The sequence below is a fragment of the Sander lucioperca genome, chromosome 2 (assembly GCF_008315115.2).
Source record: "Sander lucioperca isolate FBNREF2018 chromosome 2, SLUC_FBN_1.2, whole genome shotgun sequence".
Taxonomy (NCBI): Eukaryota; Metazoa; Chordata; class Actinopteri; order Perciformes; family Percidae; genus Sander; species Sander lucioperca.
This window is the reverse complement of record NC_050174.1, coordinates 35,659,189-35,671,688: the sequence shown is the minus strand read 5'-3', so window position 1 is coordinate 35,671,688 and position 12,500 is coordinate 35,659,189. Positions and strand designations below refer to the sequence as shown.

Below are 12,500 nucleotides of genomic sequence, written 5' to 3'. Positions count from 1 at the left end.
GGCGTTCTTCCTCAAGTAAATGAATTTTTTTGCACTGTTAAGCAACAAACAGAGTTTTTTTTTCAACTTTACGGAACCAACGGAGCGACTTCACATTCTGCGTCACCTTCAGGAATTGAAGTCTGGTCTGATTTAAACCCAAACCTCCATCTTTTTATCAACTTAACTCCGTAGTGTTGGTGTCTAAAGCCCCTGACACACCAACCCGACGGCCAACCGTCCAACACGTTCTCACTCCCATCTGGTAAAATCTGGACGCTTGGTCAGGTGTCTTTGTCGTTCTTATTGACGCTGAAAGTCTCCTTTAGTGCTTTAATGTGTGCTCGTAATTTCAGGGTTAGCGCTCCACCAATCAGATTGGTCATTGAGTCCGACTGCCTGCCCTCCGACCCAGCAAACGACAGATTTTCTGGTATGGTTTGGAGGACTTGATGTGTTTTTTCTCAAGTGATGTACAGATTTTTAGGCAGATTTTAGGCAGAGTTATCAAACAGCTTCAGAAATAGTGCAAATAGCTTCTGTTAAAGGAACACGCCGTCTTATCGGGACTTGTCTTGTCTTATTCCCCGTATCTCCCAGAGTTAGATAAGTCCATACATACCCTTCTCATCTCCGTGCGTGTTGTAACTCTGTCTGACGCCCCCACCGCTAGCCTAGCTTAGCACAGAACCTGGAGGTAACTGGCTCCATCTAGCCTAGCTTAGCACAGATCCTGGAGGTAACCGGCTCCATCTAGCCTAGCTTAGCACAGATCCTGGAGGTAACTGGCTCCATCTAGCCTAGCTTAGCACAGATCCTGGAGGTAACTGGCTCCATCTAGCCTAGCTTAGCACAGATCCTGGAGGTAACCGGCTCCATCTAGCCTAGCTTAGCACAGATCCTGGAGGTAACCGGCTCCATCTAGCCTAGCTTAGCACAGATCCTGGAGGTAACCGGCTCCATCTAGCCTAGCTTAGCACAGATCCTGGAGGTAACTGGCTCCATCTAGCCTAGCTTAGCACAGATCCTGGAGGTAACCGGCTCCATCTAGCCTAGCTTAGCACAGATCCTGGAGGTAACTGGCTCCATCTAGCCTAGCTTAGCACAGATCCTGGAGGTAACCGGCTCCATCTAGCCTACTGCTCCCAATAAGTGACAAAATAACACCAACATGTTCCTATTTACATGTTGTGATTTGTAGAGTCACCTCGTGTACAAATAACAAGGTCACATGACACATAGCCATCTTCTAACCGTATACATACTGGGAACTATATTCTCAGAAGGCAAAGCACTGCTACTGCTGCTACTTGGGCGGAGTGATTTGCTCGCAGCACCTGAGAAGCCCCTTCGCCTGGAGTTCGCTCAGAGTTGGAGTAATAATCACTCCGCCCAAGTAGCAGTGCTTCGCACACCCCATAGCCTCTTGGTTTGGGCCCTGACTGTTTAAAACATCTGTCTCCGCCCATGATTATAAGTCCACTTTAGTTCCCAGTCAGTATTTTATTTTGAGTCTCTGATTACGGAAACTAATGGCGCTTTTCCATTACATGGTACCTGCTCGACTCGCCTCGACTCTACTCGCCTCGACTCTACTCGACACACTGTGCGTCCGTTTTCCGTTGCAGATTTTAGTACGGCCTCAGCGTGGCTGGTCGTCTTATATGCCGGCTCAACGCACACACCAGCGCACAAGTATAAACATCAGACCACTTGAGCTTGTTTTACAGTTCTGTGGAGGCTCCACGCAGAGCTTTCTCCGTAGCCTAGCTGTGTAAGTGGCCTGATGTTTATACTTGTGCGCTGGTGTGTGCGATGAGCCGGCATGTGTGTGTGTAGTTAGGCTACGGCGAAAGCTCTGCCGGAGCCTCCGCAGAACTGTAACACAAGCGGCGCCGCAGTAAACTGCCGTGACCTAACGCGACACACACACAGAACGTGGAAGGTGTGTTGTTGCCAGAAGACACATTTAGTTTCTAAAGAAGCTGGAGGCAGCAAAAAAAACACACAGCTGGCTAAACTGTTTAAAAATAGCGGGTTTGTTCAGGACACCCCCGTCTGTCGCTTTCACGTCACCTTTTGGTATCGCCTCAGCTCGCTTGGAACCTCGACTGAGGAGGTACTAAATAAAGTACCTGTTAGCAGGTACCAGGGACTTTCTTTCCTAATGGAAAACCAAAAAAGGCGAGTAGGGTCGAGGCGAGTCGAGCAGGTACCATGTGATGGAAAGCGCTAAAAAATGAGCAAACTTGTTGAAGCCATGTTATTGTGAAGAACAGAAGTACGGTCCCGGGTGTGTTGACAGCAGGGATGTTAATATATTTGGGAGACTTGTTAATACTATATATATATATATATATATATATATATATAATGGTAATTAACGGTGTCAGCTTCCTTTGCAGAACAGGGACATGTAAGTAGTTCTTTTGTAGATTATGGTGAACAGTGTGTGTTGTAGCCGTGTTTTGCCATTCAGAACGAGCTAGCATGCTAACGCTAGCATGGAGCTACAGTATTAGGGGACCACTAAGGTCTATATAAAAGAGACTTCAGATACAGTATTAGGGGACCACTAAGGTCTATATAAAAGAGACTTCAGATACAGTATTAGAGGACCACTAAGGTCTATATAAAGAGACTTCAGATACAGTATTAGAGGACCACTAAGGTCTATATAAAGAGACTTCAGATACAGTATTAGAGGACCACTAAGGTCTATATAAAGAGACTTCAGATACAGTATTAGAGGACCACTAAGGTCTATATAAAAGAGACTTCAGATACAGTATTAGGGGACCACTAAGGTCTATATAAAGAGACTTCAGATACAGTATTAGGGGACCACTAAGGTCTATATAAAGAGACTTCAGATACAGTATTAGGGGACCACTAAGGTCTATATAAAGAGACTTCAGATACAGTATTAGCGGACCACTAAGGTCTATATAAAAGCATCCAAAAAGCACCATGTCATGGGACCTTTAAATATCCCCCTTGCAGTCCTCCAAAGTAACCCCTAGGGGGACACAGACCTCCATTTGAGAACCACTGGTTTAGAGGACTGGGTGTAAGTGTGACTCGAGTCTGAGTCTCTGTGTTGACCAGATATTATAAAAGAAAAATACTTTGCATGTGGATGACAACTAAATCAAGAACTGAAACGAGAAGGACGGCCTGAGAGAAGAATGTCCAAGTCTGTGTATGACTTAACTTGACATCTCTAATTCGGGGGGATATTTTTTTTTTGAAGAGGCTTGTGGGCCGGTCAGGATTAAGGTCAGCGACCACAGGGTCAGATAAAATTCCACAGAAGTATATTAAGACTTCCATCTGGCAGCGCTCGAAGGTAGATGAAGTTGTGGGAATGTGGAGAGATGGAGTGGACGTTTTCAGCGGGTGATTTATTCAGTGAATCATTCAAAAAAGAAACAACAAGAGTCCAGAAATGTCCTCGTAAATCCCTGCGTAGGAGTATGTATGTCATACAAATTTATTGTAATGTGACATGGGAGTATGCAAGGTTGCTCGGGTTTTACCGTGTACTGCGGGGAAGTACACAAACTACATTTTCACAACATTTGAACAGCATCCGGAAAACTTTGGAGACATCAGAAGCACCACTGATCAACATTTGGTGAAATCATGCAAGAAAAAACTTACATTTTTATACATTTGAACTGCTTTTCTGTCTGTCATATAAAATATGTAAACATTTTGAAGCCTTTCGGTCTCTTTACTTTATGGATTTTCTTTTTTTTATCCACTTTAGATATGTACGATATGTCTAGTGACAGTTACTCTACACAAAGCCGTCTTTTTTAAAGGGTAACTTCGTTTGTTTGCACCTGTAATGTAACCCTACAGGAGAAATGTTCAGCGTCCGTTAGCGTCCACTAAAAGTTCTGTTGTTGCCGCTGACAGACTCAGACAGACTGTTATGACAGATTATTATTCTAAGTGTCTGACAACATTATGAAAGGATCCCTACAGAGATAGACCTTTTTGTTAAAATCACCATTGCCAAACCCACCAGACTCCATGTTAATAATCAGTACTTTTAGCGTGTATAGAGCCAGCATATTTCCACCAGACTCCATGTAAATAATCAGTACTTTTAGCGTGTATAGAGCCAGCACATTTCCACCAGACTCCATGTAAATAATCAGTACTTTTAGCGTGTATAGAGCCAGCACATTTCCACCAGACTCCATGTAAATAATCAGTACTTTTAGCGTGTATAGAGCCAGCATATTTCCACCAGACTCCATGTAAATAATCAGTACTTTTAGCGTGTATAGAGCCAGCATATTTCCACCAGACTCCATGTAAATAATCAGTACTTTTAGCGTGTATAGAGCCAGCATATTTCCACCAGACTCCATGTAAATAATCACTACTTTTAGCGTGTATAGAGCCAGCATATTCACACATGTAAATGGGTGAATTAAGGGTTTATTTCAACCAAACCAGAGTGGTGATTGTTGGAACAGTGGAAAGATGAACCAAGATGGCTTTTGGTAGTTTTATTTAGTTTCTGTCCACTTTGAATGAAGTGTGTTTTACGATGATAAAAGTCCTGATTATTTACACGGAGTCTGGTGTAGTTTGGTGATGGTGATTTTGGGGCTGTTTCATGTTAAACTAAAAGGATCTTACTCTTTAACTAAAAGGTCTATCTCTGTAGGGATCCTTTCATAATGTTGTCAGACACTTAATACACAATAATAATCTGAGTCTGTCAGCGGCAACAACAGAACTTTTAGTGGATGCTAACGGACGGTTATCATTATATGCAGCTTGTATCGCTGCTGACTTCAAAGATTGTTGTTCCCATCAGTCACTTAGACACAAAAACATAGAAAAATATAGTAAAGTAACTCTTTAAGGAGCTAAAGGGAAGTATCCATTTCTTTTTCTTTGAAGATGTCACAGAATGATATCAAAGCTAAAACTTTAAAAGCCAGCTGGGTGCAGAGCCAACGCAAAAGATAGTCTCATCCGTGACCTTAAAAGAGGCGTTATGACTCATGGATGAAGGGTTATACGGGCTCCCCTCTGTCCGACAGCGAGAGTTGGTGGATTTTGATGGTGGGAAGGTTTCCGGTGGGAGGGGGTGTGGCACAGTTAGGGAAGCAGCAGCAGGTTCGGTGGAAGCTTTTACTGCACAGTTTGGCCACTTTATCTCGGCCCGTCTCGGCCGGGACAGACCCTCTCCACTCCTGGCTATCCCTGGAGGACGGCGTCCGGGACAGCGCTGTAGAAGATGATGGGCTGAGCCGACAGGGCGCGGCCCTGCCGTCCATTCCCAGAGTTGGATTCTGGCCGTGACCCGGCGCGTGACTCTGGCCGGCACTCAGGTGCCGATGCTGCGATCTGGGAGTCTTTCTCAGGCAGCGGACTGCAAGTAAACTCTGGAAAGCTTTGTTGAACTCCTGGTTGGAGCACGGGTAGATGATGGGGTTGATGCAGCTGTTGAAGTAGCCGAGCCAGAAGGTGATCTTGAAGACGGTGTCTGAAGGTCTGTACGCGGGAAAGATGGAGCCTGTCGGGACAAAAAAAAAGACACACGGTGGTGATTATTGTTACAGCGTTAGCGTAGTGTTAAGGGTCTTATAGACTAAACGCAGTCCAGCTGGCGCGTACAAATGTGACGTCATGGGATCGCCTTGACTATTTATACCCGCGCTGGTGCTCGCGACACTAGTTGCAGTCTTCTCCTGTACAGCGGTGGCGCTAATGAGCAAAGGCTACAGACGTTGCTCTTTCTACGAACTAGAAGAAGAAGAAAAAGGTAAACAACGGCAGAACTGGCAGCAGCATTGCCGTCAATGCTTCGATTTGATTGGATGAGCTACTTCGTCGGATCAAGCCTTTCATTCACCATCAAAGAGCTCATCTTAACCCAGTAAGTTTACAAGAGAGACTAGCAGTCACTGAGAGAGTCCTGGCATCACGTTGGCTGCGACCCGTTCGGCCTCCCGTTTCCACTTTGTCGCGCGCCGCTGAAAAAAAAAAGAGCCGTGCGCGACCTCTGCTCGCGCGCCATAAATTGGGCACGCCGGCAGGATATTACGTCATTTTGATGTCACGATGGCGCGTGCCACCTTGGAAGCGTCAAGTATTTTTTTTTTTTATTTTTATTTAACCTTTATTTAACCAGGAAAAAAGTCCCATTGAGATTAAAAACCTCTTTTTCAAGGGAGTCCTGGCCAAGAAGCAGCAAAAAAGTTATAAACATACAATACGATTACATATACATTATGAGAAACAATTACAAAGAATCGACTCAAATGCTCTCAATCTGGACTTAAAAGCGTTCAATGAAAGTAATTCAGTCAATTTCCAGTCTTTTTGCAACATGTTCCATGTGTGGGGGGCTGAGTGAACAAAAGCCCTTTTTCCCAATTCTGTACGGGCAAGTGGAACAGCGAGCAACAAAAGATCATTCGAACGCAAACAGTGAGAGCCAACACTCCTCCGTGAGATTAAATTACAGATGTAGGAAGGCAAAAGACCAAGCATGGCCTTATAAATGAAAGTATACCAGTGACCCAGCCTCCTGGAGGACAAAGAAGGCCATCCCACTCGGGAATACAGTTCACAGTGATGGGTCAAGACCTTGCAATTAGTAATGAACCGCAGAGAAGCGTGATATACAATATCAATCTTGTGGAGACATTTAGCAGAAGCATTCATGTACAACAGGTCTCCATAGTCTAAAATGGATAAAATGTTGCATTAACAAGGCGCTTTTTTGCCTCAAAAGAAAAACAAAATTTATTTCGAAAGAAAAAGGCCAATTTTAGTTTAAGCATTTTCACAAGATTGTCTATATGGGGCTTAAAAGTCAGGGAGTCATCAAACAAAATACCAAGGTACTTGTAGGTGTGAACCATCTCTATGACATTTCCCTCAAGAGTGGACACAAAGGGGATAGATTGAGGGACCTTCTTATTGTTTGAAAACAACATTAGTTTGGTCTTTTCAGCGTTAAGGACCAGTTTTAGCTGGATAAGTGTATGCTGGACCACGTCAAAAGCTTTCTGCAGAGATTCTACAGCTTTAACAGGGTTCTGTCCAAAACAGTAAATTATTGTGTCATCAGCATAAAAATGCATATTAGCGTCAGACACATCTTGTCCTAGATCATTAATATACATGATGAACAAGAGGGGTCCTAATATAGAACCCTGCGGCACCCCCTTGTGGACATCCAAAAAATCAGAACACAGACCATCACATTTAATGCACTGGGTCCTGTCACTCAAATAATTTGTGAACCATGAAACAACATGATTAGACAGTCCCAGACATAAAAGCCTATGTTTTAAAATAACATGATCCACAGTGTCAAAAGCTTTTGACAAATCAATAAAAAGGGAAGCACAATATTGTTTTTTATCAAGAGCAACAAGTATATCATTTATCACTTTTGTAGCAGCTGTGATGGTGCTATGTTTTTTCCTGAAGCCGGATTGTAGTTTAGAGAGTAGGTCACTAGAGTACAGGAACTCTTTAAGTTGATCACAAACAAGAGATTCAAGAAGTTTTGACAAAACACACAAGTTTGATATTGGTCTGTAGTTAGTCATAACAGCTGGATCACCTCCTTTTAATAAAGGGGTAACAAAAGCAGACTTCCAAACAAGTGGTATTTCTTTGTTTTGGATTGAAAGATTAAAGAGGACCGTAAGAGGTTGAGCTACATAATCAGCTGCTATTTTCAAGAAGTAGGGCTCTATCAAGTCCGGTCCGTTTGATTTCCTGTGATCTAATGCTTTGAGAGCTTTATGCACTTCCTGCACAGTAAAAGGAACAAAATTAAAATACTCTCCAGAAGACATTTGAGGTTCTGTGCAGGGAGTCACGGGGGCCACTCCTGTGGAGTCAAACAAAGAACCAGAAGCTATGAAATGATTGTTAAAGATATTTAAGACCTCGGTCCTATCGTAGACAGGAACAGAGTTTTTTAAGACATATTTTGGAAGAGCCTGAGGTCTTCTATTTACAGATAGAGACTTTATCACTTTCCAAAATTTCTGTGGATTGTTGAGATTTTCTGTTGTGACAGATAAGTAATAATCTGATTTAGCCTTCTTAATAAGAGAAGTACATTTATTTCTTAAATGCCTAAAATTAGACCAATCAGAGGGAGAATCGCCTTTTCTGGCTTTGGCCCATACCACATTGCGCTGATGGATGGACTCTGACAATTCTGGAGAAAACCAAGGGTTCTCTCGACCCTTGACTCTAAATTTCCTAATAGGAGCATGTTTATTTACAATCTTCATAAAACTCTCCTTGAAATAGGCCCAAGCCAGTTCCACATCTGGCAACAAACTCAAATGCCCCCAATTAACCAAAGCTAGGTCATGATGATAGGCTTGCTCATTAAATATTTTTAAATTTCTCTTGCAAATAATACGGGGATTGCATTTGGGGATTTTAGTGTTCCTGCATATAGCAACAACACAATGATCACTCAAATCATTGCAGAACACACCCGCTGATGAGAACTTATGAGGGACATTTGTTAGGATTAAGTCAATCAAGGTAGACTTATTTGGACTCTTTACATGTGGCCTTGTAGGTAGGTTGACCAACTGGCTTAGATTAATAGAGTCACAGAAGGATTTAAATTCACCAGAAACTGCATTTAGCCAATCCCAATTAAAATCTCCAGCCAATAAGAGTTCCTTGTAATTTAATTTTGACAAAAGATACTGTAAGGATGGTAATGCTTCCTTGATGGCAGATGGAGGCCTGTAACACCCCGCAACAGTTATAGACAGGGACTTAACTATTTCTACGTTCAAAGCCAAAAACTCCATTTGTTTAGAAATAGATTCAGATAGAACAATTGATACACCAAATCTTGATTTTACATAAATGGCTACGCCACCACCTTTTTTGGGCCTGTCTGTACGATGAACGTTGTATCCAAGTATGGCGATGTCATCATTAGAAATAGATTTGGACAACCAGGTTTCAGAAATGATCACAATATCTGCATCTGTCGATTTCACCCAAATTCTGACCATGTCCATCTTGGGTAATAAGCTGCGCACATTAAGATGAACAAATTTTAACCCAGGCATTGATTTGAAATCAGCAGGGGTCTGGGCGCATTTCAGCTCAGGTCCAGGATTTGGTTGCACGTTTCCAGATATAAGTAAAAGTAGAACAATCATCAATCTTCGTTTCACACTACATTTTGGAACAGACTCACGCGTGTCAAATGTTGAAGCCAAGCATTGCTTTTCATCAAGTGAAAGAGAAAGATTGTACAAGGCAAGGAAGGCCTGAAGTTTAGGTACAACCACAGGCAACTTGAAGTTGAGGACCAGAACCAAATGAGACAGTGGAGACTCAGGGTGCCCTGCTGCACCAGATTTAGTGCCACTATAGGAGATACCACACATGCTCTGCTTATTATTAGCAGTACTTACCCAAGGAGCACTACTTAGTCCCAAGTCCCAAACGGTCAACACACATAATAAAACTATTAAAAGTGCCATAATCTTCATGTTAAAAAACATCAGCAGAAACAGTTTGTGAGTAGCACAACCGTAGCTATTTTCCAGGAGGTGAATGTGACAGGCTCGGGCCTGTTAGCCCAGACCCCAGGTGGAGGTGGATGAAACAGGCTCAGGCCTGATAACCCAGGCTCCGGGTGGAGGTGGATATGGCAAGCTTCGGGCCTGTTAATCCAGGCTCCAGATGAAGGTGGATGTAGCAGACTCGGGCCTGTTAGCCCAGGCTCTAGGCGAAAGGTGAATGTTGCAGGCTCAGGCCTATTGGCCCAGGCTCCAGATGGAAATGGATGAGGCAGGTTCAAGCCTGTTAACCCAGCCTCCAGGCGTAGGTAAATGTGGCTCAGGCTTATTAGCACAGGCTCCAGATGGAGATGGATGAGGCAGGCTCAGGCCTGTTAGCCCAGGCTCTAGATGGAGGAGGATGAGGCAGGCTCAGGCCTGTTAGCCCAGGCTCCAGGCAGAGGTTGATGTGACTCAGGCTTGGTAGCCCAGGATCAAGTAAAGCGGAGGCTAAATTAAACTCTTTTAATGTCCACCCAAAAAAACACTAAACTGCAACTTTTAAAACGATAAAAACAATAAAATTCATTAAAACGAATTAGTCCAGAGAGAGACACTTGAGCAGACAATGAGCTTGCTGCCATCTTGCTGCCATCTTGGATTCTTGGTGATGAGTATAATAGACCTCAACAGTCCCGCCCCTCCTCTGAGAGACCTTGGGTTCCGGAAGTATAATTCCCGTTCATTTTTCCCATAGAGGTCTGGAAAAATCCGTTTATAAAAAGTTTTAGACCGTGCCTTAGGCTAACCAGACGGGACGTGACTCATAAGCATACAACATATAATTTAGAGTGAAAAAACGAACAGAAAATTCAAAAAAGTCAAAGGTACAAGACTGTGTACATATCATCATCTCAGAGCGAAGGAACTACTCATCTCATAAACCACCGCGCACCACTGAACAAAGGAAGCTAACGTTAGTTTAGCTAACAGCTAATTTGGCTAACCGCTAGCTGAGACAGCATGTAATAACTTTAAAAGACCCTCAAAATAAACCTGAAAAATAACGTTAACATATATAACGGCTTATGTAGACGGCTTTACCCAGTGTTTAGTTTGAGTTAACGTTATTTTAGACTGAATCAAGCTGTCAGCTAGCGGTTAGCCGAATTAGCTGTTAGCTAAACTAACGTTAGCTTCCCGGCAGAGGCTAACGTCAGAAACGTGGAACAGATCGTGATTCGTGCAGTGTCGTAAATCCTCGTGACGTACTGACACCCCCCAGCATGAGTTCCACCAATCAGAGGCATCACTGTGGGATTGTGGGATTGTTCAGGATTGTGGGTAATGAAGTACTTATCCAAGACATCGCGAATAAAAGACATTTATCTCTAAACAAGGGTAGTGCCCCATGATTTGTGGCGTCTATATGAGCATATACAATCGCTGAGTCATGTCGGCAAGCTGGTTTTAAGTCTACCATCGACGGTTACGCTTTCATGGCTTATACTGCAACTGTCAATGGAGAAATTGCATTATATTTTTACTTCCGGAACCCGCTGTGGGCGGGACTGTTGCACTCTATTCTCGCTTTAGCGTAGCGTTAGCGTAGCGTTAGCGTAGCAGTAGAGGAGCGCTAGAGTAGCGTTACCTAGAACACAATACTTCAGCGAATTACTAACATTTTGATTTTGAAATTTTTTAGATTTTTTTTAGACATTTTAAATGGGTGATAGAATGATTATATAGGTTATTTCACCCTGTTCCTTAAGGTCTCCTAATAGGGTATGTAACATTGGTTGGGCTGAAAATTTCCCGAATACTATTTTATTAGGCCCTTAACTACCCTGTGAATATGGCTCTATTTGGAACAAGAGCTTTTCTTCCAAATATGGTCTGCTCATGAATATTTAGATGAGCTGCGCGCTGATTGGCTGAGGAACCCCATAGAAACACATTGGAGACGAGACAGCAGGTCTCATATTTCAGACACTGCAAAGTTATACATCGTTTGTCTACTTTTTCGTTATTAAATTCACTTCTGAGACTTCTATGCGAGAAATCAACTATATAAAGCTCAAATATGGGCCGTTTTAAGAAAATTGATGGCTAATTGCAAATCTTGGTCCACAAACACTAAAGAAATAACAAAGAAGGCCCAGCAGCGACTACACTTCCTGAGAATTCTCAGGAAAAACCATCTCGAACAGAAGCTGCTGGTGTCCTCAGGTTCTGGTTCACGCTCTAGTCATCTCACGTCTAGACTACTGCAACTCCCTCCTGATTGGCCTGCCTGCATGTGCCATCCGACCCCTGCAGCTCATTCAGAATGCAGCGGCTCGACTTGTCTTCAACCTCCCCAGTTCTCTCACACTACACCTCTCCTCCGCTCTCTTCACTGGCTACCAATTGCGGCCCGCATCCGCTTCAAGACACTAGTACTTACGTACAGGGCCACGAACGGATCAGCACCCCGCTTACATCCAGAACATGGTCAAACCATATACCCCAACCCGCCACTTCGTTCTGCATCAGCCAAACTGCTGGCTGCTCCCTCACAGCGAGGGAGAACTAATCACTCAACGAAATCCCGACTGTTCACTGTCCTGGGTCCCAAATGGTGGAACGAGCTCCCCATCGATATCAGGACGGCCGAAAGCCTACACATCTTCCGCCGAAGGCTAAAAACGCATCTCTTCCGACTACACCTCGGATAAAAGTGTTGCTTGGATAAAAGCGTCAGCTAAATGACATGTAATGTAATGTAATGTAATGTAATGTCCTTCTACCGGTCAATCAGCGAAAGTGTACTCACTTTTTCCATTACAGCATGGTATGCGGGGTGTTCAGCGGCAGACAAGAAGGCTCTGCAGAGGGTCATAGACACAGCCCAAAAGACCATAGCCTGCCCTCTGCCCTCCCTGGAAGAGCTCGCCAACTCCCGCTGCCTCAACAGTACTAAATCCATCCTCAAAGACACTG

At 43.6% G+C, this 12,500-nt stretch overlaps 1 protein-coding gene across 1 annotated transcript in view; it reads right to left on the bottom strand.

The window, feature by feature from the left end:
- Positions 1-4,915: 4,915 nt before the first annotated feature.
- The window catches only part of LOC118494100 (alpha-1A adrenergic receptor-like), an 18,758-nt gene continuing 11,173 nt past the window's right edge, over positions 4,916-12,500 (bottom strand). The window contains exon 2 of the mRNA XM_035996571.1: positions 4,916-5,524. Within this exon, the coding sequence (XP_035852464.1) occupies positions 5,022-5,524 (503 nt within the window). The 3' untranslated portion in view covers positions 4,916-5,021. The remainder of the gene's footprint in view (positions 5,525-12,500) is intronic.